Source organism: Geotrypetes seraphini, chromosome 3, assembly GCF_902459505.1.
Source record: "Geotrypetes seraphini chromosome 3, aGeoSer1.1, whole genome shotgun sequence".
Lineage (NCBI taxonomy): Eukaryota > Metazoa > Chordata > Amphibia > Gymnophiona > Dermophiidae > Geotrypetes > Geotrypetes seraphini.
In genome coordinates, this window is record NC_047086.1 from 127198090 (window position 1) to 127216482 (window position 18393).

At 45.2% G+C, this 18393-nt stretch overlaps 1 protein-coding gene across 3 annotated transcripts in view; it reads left to right on the forward strand.

The window, feature by feature from the left end:
- Positions 1-18393, forward strand: part of FBXO16 (F-box protein 16) — a 116148-nt gene that overhangs the window by 68907 nt on the left and 28848 nt on the right. For all 3 annotated transcript variants that reach the window (XM_033938807.1, XM_033938808.1, XM_033938806.1), the window contains exon 7: positions 7953-8052. In XM_033938807.1, coding sequence (XP_033794698.1) covers positions 7953-8052 — 100 coding nt within the window. The remainder of the gene's footprint in view (positions 1-7952; positions 8053-18393) is intronic.

Here is an 18393-nt window from a genome sequence, read left to right on the forward strand (position 1 = left end):
GACCCAGCAGCGGCAAATCTTATGTTGTTATGTTTCTCTCCTCCAAAACCTTAAAATCGCTATTTTTTTTTTTATGTGAAATCATTTTTATTAACCAGTAAATACAGAAAACGTACAAAAGAATCTAAACTGTTGTTTTTATACAGACTCTAATCCCAAACCCCCCCATCCCCCCACCCACCCCACCCGGGCAGCAGCGGCGAAAACAGGGTCCGAAAGAGAGACATAAATAATAGAGAACAAATAGGTTCTTAAACATCCCAGAGCTGTCGTTGAACAAAAGACGTAAAAGTCAAACTAAAAGAATACCAACATTGACGAAAGAGTCTGCCGGACTTAGCAGACATGTCCACTATATCTCTACGTTCTAGCAACATTTGCTGTAACATTAGCGCTCTCCACTGTTGAATAGTTGGGGGCTGCGGCGAAAGCCACTGTAACAGTACACATTTCCTCCCCAGATGTATAGTTCTCTTAAGAAAAGCCGCACAGCCCGGTCTGGGAGGATGAAATCGAATCTGTAATGTAATGAGGAAGCTCGGATGAAGTCTCCAGGTGCAGCCCCAAATCTGAGCCACTGTAGTTATCAATTTTATCCAAAAAGAAGACACCAATGGGCAAGTCCAGAACATATGGCCAAAAGATGCCTGAGGTTGTTTACACTTGCCACATCCATGATCCGTGGTAAGTCCCATTATATGCGCTCTCTTGGGAGTGTAGAATGCTCTCAAAAGAAACTTATAATTGCGCTCTTGCTCCACTGATGAGAAGCGCAAAGCTTTTCCCAAGCAAAGTCCTCTACGTATCATATCCGCAGCTATGGGCACCTGCAAATCTGCCGACCATTTCCTGGCCAATGCCGAAAAGTCTGTCTCGCCCAAAAGGTCCAGTAACAACCCATGGTATATTTTCAGTGGTATGGGCTCTTGTGCTGTCAGACCCAGAACTTCTTGCAATTTGATGTTAACCTCCTCACGTAACACTGCCGGAGTCAATGTTCGCAAATAATGCTGTAATTGTCCGTAAGCAAACCAATCAGCTGCTGGAAGATGAAACTGTGTTTGCAGGTCCGCAAATGAAATAGGAAGCCCCGTGGGAAGCACAGCCTGCGAAATATAGTGAAGCCCCACGGAGGTCCAACGGTGAAAGATCCCAGTGTTCATGCCCGGAAGAAATGCTCCGTTGCCAGCAATCGGTAGACAAGACGTCGCTCTAGAGGAGATCTTCAGCAATCTACACAAAGAATTCCAAGCCTTGCGCATTGCAGGTAATAGTGGATGTGAGCGGATCAGGAGTGAGTCAGGCAAGTGGAGAGCATGCAATAAATAACTAAAATGATATGGTTTAAAGGAAAAGCATTCAATCTCAGGAAAAGAAAAGTAAGTGGTATCACAAAACCAATCATGAATATGTCGTAATTGACATGCAAGATTGTATCTAGAAACACTCAAAAGACCCAGTCCTCCTTTCATTCGAGGTAACATCAGCTTGGATAGGGAGATCCTAGCCCGCTTCCCCTGCCATAAATATTTAGAAAGGTGTGAGTTATGTTGAGCTAAATGAGTGGGAGATAACATGACAGGAAGCATCTGCAATATATAAAGCCATTGCGGTAGTATCATCATGTTATAGAGGGCTATGCGTCCAGATAGAGACAAGGGAAATCTCTTCCAATTAGACAGAGTAGACTCCGTATGTTGAAGTAAAGGCAATACATTTACAGCGTATAATCTGTCCAGGCTCTGAGGAATAACCACCCCCAAATAACGTAAGCGCGAAGGTGCCCATTGTAAAGGAAAATCCCCCTGCCAATCCTGACGCACTGCGTCCGAAGTAGGCAGAACCATGGATTTCTGTTTGTTAAGAACTAAACCAGAGTAGAGATGGAATTCATCTAAGAGGTCCAACGCTCGCGCGAGTGATCTTTGTGGGTCCCCCAAAGTCAGCAAAAGGTCATCCGCAAATGCTAGGACCCTCAACTGAGTGGAGCCCTCAGGTAGGCCCACAATCTCGTCATCTCCCTGAAGAGTACGTAACAGGGGATCCAAGTACAACAAGAAGAGCAGGGGAGACAGTGGACATCCCTGTCTAGTACCCCTACCCACTGGAAAACCAAGAGATCGCACCCCATTAACCAGCACCGAGGCAGTGGGATCCGAATAAAGTACGCGAATCAAGGCCAAATAGTTATCCGGAAGCCCAATATGCTGTAATACCTGAAATAAATAATGCCAATGAACCTTGTCAAAGGCCTTTGCTGCATCCAACCCAACCAGTAGGCCAGGGCATTGCAGCTGCTGCGCCCGAGAGAACGCCATCAACACTCTACGAACATTCAGTACCGAGTGCCGTTCCCGAACAAAACCTACCTGCTCGGGCACTATAATAGTAGGCAACAGAGGCGCCAGCCTATCCGCCAGCACACGAGCCAAGATTTTAATATCAACATTCAATAAAGATATCGGCCGGTAGGATTCAATATCAGTTGACGATTTAGACGGCTTCGGAATCAAGGTTATGAGGGCATCGTTCGCATAGGTAGGAAATGCACCACGAGTTTGAACTTTCTTATAGTAATTTAGTAATGGCCCCCCCAGGACGGACGACAAGATCTTATAAAACTCTGGAGAGTAGCCATCCGGTCCCGGGGCCGTGCAAGACTTCAAATTTTTTATCGCCCGCAACACTTCTTGTACTTGCAAAGGTCTATCCAAACGAGCTGCCTGGGCTGATGATAATCTGGGCATCCCCGCGTCCTCTAAGTAATCACACACATCAGGGCCCATGTAAGGACCCGGGGAGGCATAAAAGGCCTCAAAATAGTTTTTAAAGCAATCTGCAATCTCCACCGCCGAGGTCAACAGCCTCCCCAAGTTCTCTCGGATCATAGGAATGTATCTAGATCCCCTCCAGCTTTTGGTGACGGATGCTAACAACTTCCCTGCTTTATTACCATGTTTATAAAACTGAAACTTCCTAAAAAACAACAATTTTTTCGTACGTTCGTGTATAAGGGAGTTTAACTCAGCCAGAACCGTTTTATACATTTCGTTAGCTGTCACCGACGGAGAACTCAGCAAATCACGTTTTAGCTGACGAGACTGACTCTCCAAGTATACTATGCAATGTGCTATGCGTCTGGTCCTGGAGGCAACATATGCGATAATGTCCCCACGTAGCACTGCCTTTGCAGCGTCCCAAAAAAGGACAGATTGTTCGATATGTTGTGCATTATTAGTGCAGTAAGCATCCCATTTAGTCAATAAAAATTCCCGAAATTGAATGTCCTCATGTAAATATGCGGGAAATCTCCACCCCGACCCCGCGCCAACAGGACCTCCCATCGCTACCTCAAGCCAAATCATATGATGATCTGATATCTCAAGAGGGCCTATAGTTGCCTCCGAGACCCGAGCAAACAACTTCTCAGATATTAACGTGTAATCTATTCGGGAATAGGAACCATGAGCTCTAGATTGGTGTGTATAGTCTCTCTCTGTAGGATGGAGTAATCTCCAAGCATCCACCAATCCCAGGGTTTGACAAAGATAAGGAATACCTTTAGTGCGTTTCACCGACGTCATCCCCACTCCCCCAGAACGATCCAAGCCCGGGTCTGCTACCTGGTTCAAATCGCCCACTACAATCAGAGGGCTATCAGTGTCCCGCAGGCAAATATTGACCAAATTTTGAAAAAAAGAATGCTGATATCCATTAGGGCCGTATCCCACCAAGAGCCTAAAAGGCCCCCCCGGACCAACCACCCTCACAAGAAGATAGCGGCCCTGGGTGTCACGCCTCAGAACCTGGACAGAACACTGCAAGCCCTTCCTTATCAAAATGGCTACCCCCGCCCGTTTACCTGCAGAAGAGGCAAAATATAGGTCCCCAACCCAACCTCGATGTAGTTTCTGATGTTCTTGATCCGTTAGTCTAGTCTCTTGTAAGCAAGCTATATCTGCCTTATGATGTTTTAATTGAGACAATATTTTGGTGCGTTTAGAGGGGGAAGTAATCCCAGACACATTCCAGGAGAGTATACGCAGTGTGCGATCACCCACCAGGGTCCTCCACCCAACTCATCATAGATACTAATGTCCCCAAGAAATAACATCCCGGGGTGCCCAGCCTCACCCCAAGACTCACGCATACGCTCCATTCAAACATCCTCACCAGCCTTAACAGAAAAATCCCCCAACAACCCTGGGAAAGAAACACATACTTCATCAAGAAAATCACCGCTGCCACCCAGGAACCCCCTACCCCCCAATTCCCCCCAACATCCTCAAATTTCTCCCACATGTGGGAGCCAACAGGTCACTGAAGACGCCCCGTCCAGGGCCGCCCCAGCCCACAAAAAATGTATGCCCCTAAGGGCCCTGAAAGCAACATGCCCCTGCAAACAAACTAGCATAGACAGAATTACACAGCAAATCACATATCATACTCAGCGTCCACCAAGTCAGTCCACTCCCGCATTAGGTGGTCCAAGGAGCTTGATAAAAGCAGCCGCCTCCTCTGAGGATTGAAAAGATTTCCAAGTCCCATTTCGCTGAATCCGCAGTGTGGCTGGATAGATGAATTGGAATCTCTGTTTAAACTCCGATAGTTGAGCACATAGAGGGTAGAAAGGCTTCCTCCTCTCCTGCAAGGCCATAGAAAAGTCCTGACTGATGCGAATAGGTGAGCCATCATATTTCAAAGCATCCTTCTTGAGTCGATATTGATGTAGTATTTCTACTTTGTGTCTGAAGTTTAAGAGCTTTAAAATAACCACCCTTGGTCTGGTTTCCAGGCCAGGACGAGGGCCCAAACGATGCGCCCTCTCTATACGCAAAGGCCCCGCAGCAGCGGGAAGCGGCAGCTCCTCACCCAGCCATCTCTCCAGCAATTCTGGCAGTGAGCGATCTGGGAGTGTTTCCGGGACACCCATCAGGCGCAGGTTCGAGCGGCGGGAGCGATTCTCCAGGTCATCCAACTTGTCCGCCTGAGCTCGAACCTGCGCCTGTAGCGCTTTAAAATCGGCACTCTGAGTTGTACCTGCATCTTCCAGAGTAGATACCCGCTGCTCGAGCTCAGTCGTTCGGGTCGCCGCCGCCGCCAGCAGCGTCTCGATATTAGATATTTGCGCTGTGAGTGCTTCTAACTTCGGCCCTAAAACCTGGGCCAGAGCGTCCTTGATGTCGCTCAGCGCCGTGTCAGCAAGATGCGAGACCGCCGCCGCGGGGCTCGCCGCCATGTTAGATTCACCTGGCCGAACCCGCTCCCGTTCCTTACGCGTCGAGCGCGCCTGCATGGGTTCTCTGGAGCGAGTGAGATATCTGTCCATGCACGTAAGGAGGCACAAGCTATCGTAATTTCGCCAAAAACGCGATTTAATTGCTCGTGGCTGGCTAAAACTCGGCAGGGCAGCCCCGGAGCGAGCAAGGAGACATCCTTACACGCTCATGGCATCACGTGACCTCCAAATCGCTATTTTTTATATTTTTTTATATAGCTCCAATGGCCCATTTATGGTGCAATGTTTTTGGCAGTAGCCATCTTGGATTTTTAGTGATAATTTTTAAATTTTCTTTTTTCTGCCTGAAAACCACTTGTTTTGCCCAGAGATCACCTCACATGGATGCCCCAGACCATTCTAGCCCCAATTCCTGCATTTTTTGCACAGACCTACCAGCTCAGGAGCGGCTGTAATCCATGTGCTACGGGGGTGCGAGAGGAAGGGGCAGGAGCTTCATACTCAGCTCCTATTCAGTCCTGTTTCTTTCACTGTTTGGTGTAGTCCTAGACCTTCCAGTTGTTGGACTATCTGTTGGGCCTTTTGGCATGCTGTGTTATCTACATTTAGATTGAAGTCACCACATACTCGGAATGAGGAGAACTTTAGGTTGACTTCTACAATGAGGTTCACAATGTTTAGCCATTCTTCTGTGTCTAAGTCAGGGATGGCATATAACACCATTATGCCCATTTTGTTTGTGTTTCCTACTCTAAGAAGAAAACATTCTGCTCCTGTTGATTGGATAGATTTCATTTGCTGGAATCTCAGCCTTCAGAGACATCAGATACAAAAGCATCAGAACAAGAATATTCTCAGTAATGGCTCCAAGGAAAGAATTAAAACTAGAAAAGGACAACAGAAAATTCAAGAAAGAGATAAAGACCATCCTTTTCCAGACTAATAATGAAACTGACAGGATGAGTAGCAACTTCCCACTAGGAAGATGATAGGGCAAACGCAAAAGAGATATCCAAAATGCTGAGAATATGATAAATACGTACAGATAACTAGAATTATCAGAGGTGTGTACATCTAGGATGAGCATAATATATGATACTGATATTATGCATGTAAGTAAGTAGGTTTTAGAATGAATATAGGAAGCAATACTAGTATTATGTGTGCATATTCATAGAATGAGTGCATTAACCATCACTGAAACACTCAGGCCTCCTTTTACGAAACTACAATAGCAGTTTCTAGCGTGGGGAGCCACGCTGAATGGCCCACACTGCTTCCAACGCTCATTGAGTTCCTATGAGCATCGGGAGCAGTGCGGGCCATTCAGCGCGGGTTCCCATTCTAGAAAGAGGGGGTAAGTCTCTGTTATAGAAGCTCATGGATTGTAACACCGCTACAGTAGCTCATGTATTGTAATACCTTTACAGAAGCTCATGTAAACTGTTGTGAATTGACTCGCCAGTCATTAGTAGTGGTATAGAAGCTTTCAGAAAACAGCAGCGCCTGGTATTGAAAATTTTGGTGTCTTAAGTAGCCTGGTGGGTGGGCTAGTGAATCATAGAGAGGAGGACCCAGGCCCATAAGCCACTCTAAATTTATGGTGGAAAGTGTGAGTCTACAAAAACTCTACTATACTGCCATATAGGTGTCACCTGCAGCTATAAGGTCTATTAGGGTGGATGACAGGTAGGTATAGTAAGTTTTATGGGAGTTTTGGAAGGCTCAGCATAAATTATAAGGGAGTTATGGTGAGATGTACATCTGGCACCCTTTATATGAAGGTCACAGCAGTGCCCTCTAAGGTGCCGCACTGCTCTGTTGACATGTCTTTGTGGCCAATCTGTTAGAATGCTGGCCCCCTCTCCTGTTCAAATAGTCTGGATTTGGATGTTTTGAACTTAGATGTTTTTGTGGTTGAAAATGGAAAACAAAGTTAAGCATCCTAAGGTGGTGGCCAAAGACATTTAAATTGGTGATTTAAAAAAATAAAAATTTGGATATCTGGTAGTTTTGTTGGTTTCAGAAATGGTTGTTTCTCCGCCCCTTGCAGGAAACATCCAAAGTCGATCTTAAGACGTCCTATTAAAATTGGCCTTCCACATGGTTTTTCTTTGTATTTGTAACTACGTTGAATTGTAAAGCATATACAGTATATAAATAAATTGTTATGTTATTGTTTTGCATGCCGACAATAACATGCAGGACTTATGCGTGCTGGATTAAAACAGTTACTGTGAGCACTCCGAGGGTGTGTGTGTGGGGGAACCCCCCACTAAACTTAGAAGTGTTCGCGCTTCCAATGGGGAGGGGGGTGTTTGGGGGAACCACCCCATTACAGAGGAAACTGCCGATTATCACCCAAAACAAGGTAAAATGGCAGTTTCCTCTGTAATGGGGGGTTTACCCCCTCCACCACCCCTCCTAAAGGAAAAGCGAATACTTCTAAGTTTAATGGGAGGGTTCCCCCCACACCCCCTCGGAGTGCTTACTGTAACTGTTTTAATCTGGCATCCATAAGTCCTGCACGCAATTGTCGGCATGCGTTTGTACCACGCTTTTTAGTTAGTGTACCATTTTTTGTGCATGCGAGCAAACTTGAAAGAGGTTTAAGCATGAATGTAATTTTTTTTTTTACGTGTAAGTAAAATCTTTCATGACAGCATTAGTGAATAGGTCCCAAAGTCTGTTTTATTTTCTTCTCTTTTTACAGTAGGAAGAAAGGAGGTAGAATAACGCCAAATTTCATTCAGAGTGAGAGAAAGAAAAGACCATCTTCAGCCTCTTACAAACTAAGGAAAGCAAAATCACTGGTAAGTAAGTAGGCTGCAAACCAAGTTCAAATCTTGTTTTGCCCATTGATACTCTTTTTGATGCTAAATGTCATTTCGCCCTCCATTGCCATATGTACAAACTTAAGTCCAGATTTACTAGTATGTGTTAACCTATACATTTTAACATGAGTTATACATTTCATTAGTAAATACAGTAGACCCAACTGAAAATAATGGAATTTGCATTAAATAATGTGTCCACATTAACACGGTAACACAAGTTTATTTAATTTATTTTAGAACTTACTATACCGCATTAACTGACAAAGTGATGTACAGGCTAAACAACACAAAAAAAGGAATTACATTAGTGAATAGAAAAATCAGCCAGTCAGCCATTCCAACACATTAAATCTAGCTATTAAATTATAAGTCCTTTGGCCCTGACTCTATAAAGTCCATCTGATGTTAAGCACTGATATCTGTACCTAACATAATTGAATAATAGACTTAATTGGTAGTGATATTGGCACTCAGCATCTCACAATTGGCTTTAATTGCATTTGAAAGCTAGGCGCCTAACTCAAAAGACTTGATTCTATAAAAAGTAGGCACATATCCCAAAGTGCCAACACTAAAAGTGGGTATGGTTAGGGAGCATAACATGGGCATGTTTTCGAGTTCGGCACCTCTTTGTGAATTAGGTGCTGTAAGGTGCTGATATCAGCACCTAACTTTAGGTAAGGAAAACCTTGGAATAAATTGGAGATGCCTAAATGTTAGGATTAGAGAATGACATGGGGATACATTTATACCCATCCCCGCAGGAACTCAATTTCCTCATCTTGTCCCTGTGAGCTTTGTCACTGTCCTTGTCCCTGCCCTATTCCTGTAAGCTCTGCCTTAACCGCACAAACCTTGAACAGTTATGATTTTAAAGTGTTTGAGACTTGTGCAGATGAGGACAGAGCTTGCAGGAATGGGGCAGGGACAGAAAAAGAACTCACCGGGATGAGACAGGGAAATGAGTTACCGCAGGGACTGGGAAAAAATTGGCCCCATGTCATTCTCTGGTTAGGATGCTGAGCACTGCCTAAGCATGCTTAGGTGACGCTAAGCGTGATTCTATAATGGGTGCCTATATTTTATAGAATCAGTGCTAATATCAGCGCCTAACTTTAGGCGAACTTTGTGGAATCAGGGCCTTGGGAATAACTGAGAAGTTTTGAGTTGTGATCACCCATCACCCTGAGATTCAGGGTAGTTTTGTCAGGGAGGGGTCAACTTTCTCTCTTCTACAGCCTCTGACCAACAAACTCACAGATTCAGGGTTAGTGTAACAAAGACATGGGTGCAGGTATATCCGTCAAAAAGTTTTGTCCTTCCACCAGGTCTTCCCCTCTAGCCATGTTCTTTTTTTGTATAAATATTTTTTATTCTTTTTTTTAAATTCTTACATCAAGTGAAATACATGTAATACATTCAATTATACAAAAAAAACACTTGAAATTATCATTAAATTTTCTTACAATGTGAATTAAATAAACCCTTTTTCAGAATTTATATCATATTAATATTACAATAGTTTTCCCTCCCTACCCCTTCTATATGTTCTATACATGTGTTATTATATCTGATCAGTGGAATAAATTGTCAATGGTCTCCATATTTTATTAAATTTGTTAATATAACCTTGTTGTAATGCCAATTATAATTATAATCCACTAGTCTTTAAGCCCGTTACATTAACGGGTGCTAGAATATATGTCTTGTCTTTTTTTTTTTTTCTTTCTGTCTCTCTCCCCCTCCATTTCCCTGTGTAGCGCTGTCTCTGCTTTCTTCCTCACTTTGCACTCTCCAGCTGTAACATTACTGCCTCTCTTTTTCTCCTGCAAGCATGTCTGCTCTCTTTCTCATCCCCAGTCTCTTTGCTCTTTTTCTCTTCTTGCAGGGGTCTCTGCTCTTTCTCTATGTGTTCCTTATTCCTGCAAACCTCTATGCTGTATTTTTTTCTCTGTATGCTCCTGATCTTGTGTTTCCCTGTAGGTATTTATTCCTGTTTTTTTTCCTTCTTCAGTCTCAGCTCTTCTTTCTCTGAACATTTCCTACCTCAGTCTCTCCAATTTTCTTTCCTTCTTCAGTCTCAGCTCTTCTTTATCTGAACATTTCCTTCCTCAGTCTGTCCAATTGCAGCTCTCTTGCCCTCTAAGCCCCTGCTGCAAGTGGCTGTGCATGTCTTCTCTCCTGCTCCCCTTTCCCGACAAACCTGCAACTCCAGCAGCGTGAGCAGCACTCTACACATGCTGCTTCGGGGCCTTCTACTGCCCTGATTTACTCTGGCACATCCCTGATGACATCATCAGAGACACGGCAGAGCAAATCAGGGCAGTAGAAGGCCCCGAAGCAGCGTGTGTAGAGTGCTGCACACGCTGCTTGAATCGGCGTTTGGAGTCGGGACCGTGAAGAAAGTAGTGGCTGGAGTCTTTTTTCGGCGCTTCCCTTCCCACCCCTTGAGATGTCACCGCGGCTCCTCTTGATCACCGCCAGCGTCGGAAGCCTTCTCCGACGCTGGTGCGGCTCGTGAGAGGATCCGACAGGATAGCAGGATGTCCAGCGCTGGGGTCCAGTCCTTCCGGCGAGTTTAGGTAGGTGCTGGGGATTTGCACATGCGCACTCCTGCGGCCACAGACCTACTGATCATGGAAGCACGCCGATAGGAGTGCGCATGCGCGGCTAGCGTTTTATTATATAGGATATGGCTGCTAATGGCTTTTTGGCTAAGTTCAAAACAAAAATTAAATCCCTAATTTTAATTCAAGTGGCAAGCACAGCTTTGTCCTGGAAAGATTTATTCCTTTTAGAGTTCACCAAGATAGATCTTTGCCTGGCATTTTGTTGCTCAACCAAACCCACTTCAGGGCAGTGGGAAGATAGGCTACTTCCCCTATTACGAGTCCCTGGAGACAGGGGTGGGTAACCCATTCCCACAAGATGCCTTCAAGCTTGGCTCTCTCTCACTCTTTTATTTTCAGGCCCTGTTCAATATCAAGTATGTACTCAATGAAATTGTATAAATTTATGTGATACACTTGTTGTTATATGAAAAATGAATAAAAAACTTAAAACAAAACAGGCCCTGTTCAATCATTTTATAGCAAAATTTGATTCATAGTTAATTTCAAACACAATATAGTTAAAAACCAAAAAGGAACCACAGCCCTGGCTTCAGTTTGATTCCCCCAGGGCTGGGCAGCCACCTCTCTTGCACTGTTTCACTTTCTCACACTGGCTCGTCTGCTGCTGCTGTAAACAAAAACTCAAATGGTATCCCCAAAATCTTGGACACAAAGTAGACAAAGGAAAATGCTCAAAGACTTAGCTCCATGTCCATATCTTTCTCGCCTGTGTTTGGACTGTTTCCTCCAGTACCACTCATGCTAACCTCTTCCACATCCATGTCCTCAGACATTTCCTCAGCCTGTGGGTTTTTAGACTGTAGCTCCATGGGTTGGGCCTCTTCCTCTAACCCGAGTTTTCACTGCCCTTCTGCTTCATCTTTTGTAGCCTATGGAGGTTTCAATCTTCTAAGGGTCAATAAGCATGGTGAATCAAGACACCCCCCCCCCCCCAGATCTTATTCTCAGTTTACTAGGGGTCCTATCCTGAGCTTCCTCACAATAGTAAATGTGTTAAGTGCAGCAGCAGGAGAAGTCAAAAGCTGTCACAAGAATTGCTATACCACTCTACTACCTCTGTGCACATGGCTTAGCCATTGCTAGTTTTAAGCCACATCATGCAAGAAGGAACTCCACTGCAAGCCCAAAGTTCCTGTATCCCATGTGCATAGGTACTATGTGGTAGTGGTAGTTGCAGACCTGGCAGAAGGGGGGGGAAGAGTTGGGTAGGAAAGTAAAGGTGCTTGACAGGGGTGGCATAGAAAAAGGATGGAGAAATGAGATGAGATGCTGGATGGAGAGAGGAAGAACTGATTTATAGGTTGCAGGAGGCATCAGAAACCTTAGCTCTATGCTTATACAGACTCATTCTCTCATCCTCTTTTTTCCTTTCTCCTCCTCCAGGGATGACCCCAGCACTCTTTCTTTTATTTCCAAGCATGATCTCCTCTCTGTCCTCAGCATGGACACCATGACCAAAGCACTTGACTGCTACATGGACTCTCAATCAGCAGAGGATAGCCCTCTGCTTTCTGCCCCTTCCTTTTCAGTGTACAAGGAGAAAGGGTAAGACCGCGTCTAAAACTGAAGCACACATGGAGGAGAAGAGCTACTCTGCTCTCTAATCCATTTCTACTACTACTACTACTATTTATTATTTTTATAGCACTACCAGAGGCAAGCAGCACTGTATATTAAACAATCAAGAGACGGTCCCTGCTCGAAAGAACTTACAATCTAATTATGACAGACACACAAGATAAAAGGATGAATCTATACACGCTGCTCAGATAGAGTATTACAAGTAGACTGATGAGGCTGATAGGGTAAAGGACTATAGAGGGAATGCCAAACAGATATGGGTGCTTTACAAGTAAGTAGGGTTAGGACTTAAACAATAGTAAAATCTGGCAACCCTACCATTGTGGTTACGGTTTCAAAATGGCTGCTGCAACTCCTAGTGGCAGTCTCATAGTCATTGCTGTATTTGCTATTTTAAAACTATACTGTAGGATCTAGCTCTACTCAGAATGGAAACAAATGCATTGAATTTGAAAACTGAGCCTTCACCTTCTTGCAGGGCCAGTGTTACGGGGTGGCAGCCAGAGGGCAATTGCTCTGTGCCTCCATTCCATAAGAGGCTCTATAACTGCCTCTAACTATCAGAGACATAGAGGGGCATAATCGAAAGGGACGTCTAAGTCCATTTACGTCCATCTCGCAAATCGTCCAAAGTAAAATAACAGCTTAAGACACATTTTCAAAAGATACATCCAACTTTTTTTTCGTTTCAAAAATCATCTAATTATACGTCCTGCCGATCTGATCGTCCAAGCCACTAAATTGTCTATCTTTATACCACATTTTCCTCCAACTTTCCGTCCAAGTCCAAAACGCCTAGAACAAGCCCTGTTGGGCATGGGAGGGGTCTGCAAAATGATGGACTGCACACCCAGACATGCCACCTAAAAAGTGGGGTACTTTACAAGGCACTGCTGTGAACTTCACAAAAAGGGTGCCTTGTCTTCTCCTCCCTACAGCTCCCTTATAGGTTACCGTGAGCCCCCCAAACCACCTCCAGAATCCCCTAGACCCACTTATCTACCACCCCAATAGCCCTTATGACTGCAGGAGCCACTTCTATGCCAGTACAAAAGGGTTTTGGAGGTGTATAGGGGAATGCACATGTTTACAGGGGCTTATGGGCATGGGTCCTCCACTCCATGAGTCCCTAACCACCCCCAAGACGACTTAAGCTGCCTCTGGACTGGATGACTAGGCTTTTCTATGCCAGGTGGCCAGGTGATGATGGTCTGGAGGCTGAATTTTAAAGTTATGACTAAAATTTTTATTGGGGTGGGGGGGGGGTTGGTGATCACTGGGGTAGTGTGTGGGGGTCTGTTTTAAGTGTTTGCAGTGCTTATCTGGTGACTTTAGGTGAGTTTTTGTGGCTTAGACCATGTCACAACGTCCAAGTTCCATCTAGGCTCTGTTGTAAAACTTTCGGTTATACATGCTGTACGACTAAGTCTAAGCCGGCCCACGTCCCGCCCAACTACCGTCCTCGACACACCTCCCGAAATGCTCCGTTTAGCTTTGGTCGTTCAGCGGCACTATGAAGGCCTAGATCGTTTATAAATACATCCAAAACCTGTTTTTATTATCGGCACTTGGACGTTTTTGAGAAATGTTCGTCCATGTGCCGACTTAGGCCAGTTTTTGGACGTTTTTCTCTTTCAATTATGAGCTCCATAGCCTGTAGGTAGGCTTTGCAACCCTCTCTCCAGTTTCTGCCTGGGCCCCTGTACGTTTAGATCTAGCTTTGCCTTCCTAACATGAAATATGCAATAGTGGGAAAACAGATTGCCAGAGAATTGGCTGGAATAAGCAAGAAATTGTTCTTTAAATACAGCAGTGATAACAATCTTTGCATTGCACTTTGCCTAGGAGTACAAACATGCATTGTGCTATCAGTATTTTTGTTCAGTCTTAATGACAACATGTCTTTTAGTGAGGGTGCCCCCATTGATTCAAGACTCATTTTAAAACCACCTTGTCAAAACAACCATGTGTACTACTTCTTCTGCACGTCCACTGCAGTTCAAGATTTTTCCTACTCCATATATGCATCAACTTTCCTGCTGAATTTAGGAGCATGTACTAAATATATTATTTAATCATTGAGAAGATTGGGATATAAATAATAGGAAATTTTTTTATTACTTATATCAGAGCACAGTAGGACTTAATATACAGTGAATTATGGAATGAACTTATGAATTAGCCTGTCCCTTTGGAGTCCAGAAGTCAAAATTTTTGCTTATGGTTAACTAATTTCTAGGGTTTCTTTATCCCATAAGAAGCATTTCTACAGTTGCTATTGTAATTACTTGTAATTAATTACTTTTTTTGAATAACTAAGGTGCCCTTCTCCTAAAATGCACTGAAATCTGGGCTTAGCATGTGCTAGCGCAGGACTTTGCTGCAAGCTAAACCCAGAATTGATGGAACACTTTAAGGGTATTTTCTTTTTTTTTTTTTTTTCATTTTCAGGTTGTGTTAATGTTTACATTAGGAGGCACTAAGGCCCAGATTCTGCAAAGTGCATCCCGATTTTAGGCATCTGTAGGCGTCTAATCAGCCAATCAGGACGCACGTTTAAAAAAAAAAAAAAAGCTCCCCAGGCAGAACCTACACATCTCTCTAGTAGAGAGAGAGACGCTTACAATGTAGGCCAGCAAAATTATGGCCTACATTGTAAGTAGACGTGGCCGCTATACTTATCGCAGCAAGGGATCTCTGCCGCGATAAGTATAGTGGCCGCGGCTGCCTGTGACCCCCCCCAATCGCTGGCAGGAGGGTGTCTATCCCCTCCTGCCGGAGGACGCCACCTCTCCGGACCCCTCTAATGCCCCTCTATGCTAACACCGACCCCGCGCTAACACCCCTCCAATGACCCCCCCTAACCTCCCCACCAACTAACCTCTAAATTGTTGGCCGGCTGGGTCTTGTTGCCATCCGGCCAGCAAGCCCGCCTCGTCGAAATAAGGTGGGCCCACCCCTTCCCGGCCCATCCCCGCTAAGCCTGGACCAATCAGGCATTAGGCTTAGCAGGGATGGGCCTAGAAGGGGCGGGACCACCTCATTTCAACAAGGCAGGCATGCCGGCTGGACAGCAGCAAGATCCGTCCGTCCGGCCAACAATTTAGAGGTTAGTTGGGGGGGAGGTTAGGGGGAGTCATCAAGGGTGTTAGCGCAGGGATGGTGTTAGCGTAAGGGGGCATTAGTGCGGAGGGGGATCTGGAGGGGGGGGCGTCTTCCGGCAGGAGGGGTTGGGCACCCTCCTGCCGGCGATCGGGGAGGGGGGAGATAGGCAGCTATGGCCTCTATACTTATCGCGGCAGGGAGATCCCTTGCCACGATAAGTATAGCGACTGCGTCTACTTACAATGTAGGCCAGCATTTTGCTGGCCTACATTGTAAGCGCTTCTCCCTCTACTGGGGAGACACGTAGGGCCGCCTAGGTTCGCCTAAGGCCCTTAGGTGAGTTTAGTCGGTCTTGCGGGCCTCCATAGGCTCCCGGAGGCGCCTTCAATATTGGCGACGCGTTTTTATTTAAACGTTTTTATTTAAACGTGTGTCCCGATTGGCTGATTAGACAGCTGTAGGACGGCTACAGCTGCCTACAATCGGGAAGCACTTTGCAGAATCTGGGCCTAAGGTCCTGATTTTGTATAGTGCGTCTAATATTAAGCGTGGTGTGGACGTCCCCATAGGTGCGATTCTACAAAAGGTAGACGTCCTTTACAGAATCGCACTCAGTGTGAGTTAGACATCCACATTTAGAGAATCGCATTTTAGGTGGAAGTTAGTTGTTATAAGAAAGAGCATAAGAATTGCCACTGCTGGGTCAAACCAGTGGTCCATCGTGCCCAGCAGTCAGCTCACACGGCAGCCCTTAGGTCAAAGACCACTGAGATTAGCCTTACCTGCGTAAATTCTGGTTCAACAGGAACTTGTCTAACTTTGTCTTGAATCCCTGGAGAGTGTTTTCCCCTATAACAGCCTCCATAAGAGTGTTCCAGTTTTCTGCCACTCTCTGGGTGAAGAAGAACTTCCTTAAGTTTGTATGGAATCTATCCCCTTTTAACTTTAGAGAGTGCCCTCTCGTTCTCTCTACCTTGGAGAGGGTGACCAACCTGACTTTATCTACTAAGTCTATTCCCTTCATTATCTTGAATGTTTCGATCATGTCCACTTTGTCTCCTCGTTTCAAGGGAGAAGAGGCCCAGTTTCTCTAATATCTTACTGTACGGCAACTCCTCCAGCCCCTTAACCAGTTTAGTCGCTCTTTTCGGACCCTTTCGAGTAGTACTGTGTCCTTCTTCATGTACAGTGACCAGTGCTGGACGCAGTATTCCAGGGGGCATACCATGGTCCGGTACAGCAGCATGATGACCTTCTCCAATCTGTTTGTGATCCCCTTCTTAATCATTCCTAACATTCTGTTCGCCTTTTACGCTGCTGCCGCATCCAGAAGAACGCCCCAACAACGTGAGTGCCACGTACAAGCACGCACGATGTCGTGCATGCTTGTACATGGCATGTGCGTTGACGGGACGGTGGCCGGCTTGACTCGGGAGTTGAGAGGTCCTGTGCATGCTTCTGCAGGATGGCGGCTATCTTGAATCGGGAGCCAGGAGGCGCTGGCAGACAGCAGAGGCATCGGCCGAAGTGGGAGGGCAGCCGCACGGAGACCCCAAGGGAAGGAAACCACCCCGCTGAAGGGGCTGCAGCACCCACAGGCAGATACCCACCCCTGGGCCACCATAGCTGAGAGCTCATTTAGAGAGTCATCACTCATTTTGCGAGTTAAGGTTTGTGGGAGTGTTTTGCTCATCTTGCAAAACACTCGCAAACCACGTTACTCACAAACCGAGGTTTGACTGTATTTGCTAATTATAGGAGAAGATCCATTAACAAGCATAGCTCATGAGAAAGATATCTTTATATTGCTTACTTTAAAAGAGGTCGGAGGACTGCAGTGGGGTGGCAACTGACAGACCTCATTATCTGGGTCCTAGTCATTCTCTTAACAGAAAATTTTCATGTTACTCTAAATTCTCAGTATTAGATCAAGTGTTACAATTTGTAAAAATGCGGTTCCTGCACTCGCGGTTTCATCGTGATTTTTTTCTGGGGAGGAGGAAAATTTTAAAAAGTCTTTTTTCCTCCCTGCCGCCTTCCCGGCCTTACCTGGTAGTCTAGAGGGTTTTTGGGGCAGGAGCGATCTTCCTATGCTCCTGCCCCGTGCAGATCGCCATGAGGAAATGGCTGCTGGGAGTTCCCGTAGTTTCTCGAGACTACGTCGGGAACTCCCTAAAGCCATTTCCTGATGGCAATCTGCACGGGGCAGGAGCGTAGGAAGATCGCTCCTGCCCCGAAAACCCTCTAGACCACCAGGTAAGGCCGGGACGGCGGCAGGGAGGTGGGGGTGGGCCAGAGCCGGATAATCGTGGTTTTTCAGCATTTGCGGTCCGGCTCTGCCCGTATCCCACGCGAATGACGAGGGAGAAGTGTAAAGAAAAAAAATTGAGGCCACTAAGAAGCAAAAGAGCTTAACAGTGTTAACTGTGCATTTTCCAAAAGAGGTGAACTCCCATATCTAGATGATTACCGGTAGTTAGTAAAGATTTGGCACTTAAGAATACCCAGAGGGTAGTTTGAAAAACAGCTGCGATACTAGAAGTAATGGGATTTATCAAAAAGTATCTAAAGTTCACTCTACTATCATCTCAGCAGCTCCAGTTCAGTGGAGCTCTTCTAAATGCATAATAAAGAAAAATGTTTCTTCCTCTCCAGTCAGATGTTTTGATAAATCTGGCAAGAAGGATCAAATGAAAGATATTACATAAAAACATAAGAGCTGCCATACATGGTTTGGTTTTAATCAAAAATTTATTCATATGATTAAAGTTCTTTATAATAATCCCCAAGCCTCTATTCTGGTTAATGGCTCATTAACAAAAATTTTCCCTCTCAAAAGAGGCACCAAGCAAGGATGTCCACTCTCTCCTCTTTTATTTAATTTAGCGCTTGAACCCTTAGCGATAGCTATTAGGGAAAATAATTCTATTAGAGGTATTTCCATTAATGATTCCTCTTTCAAACTTTCAATTATGCAGATGATATAATTGTTTATACC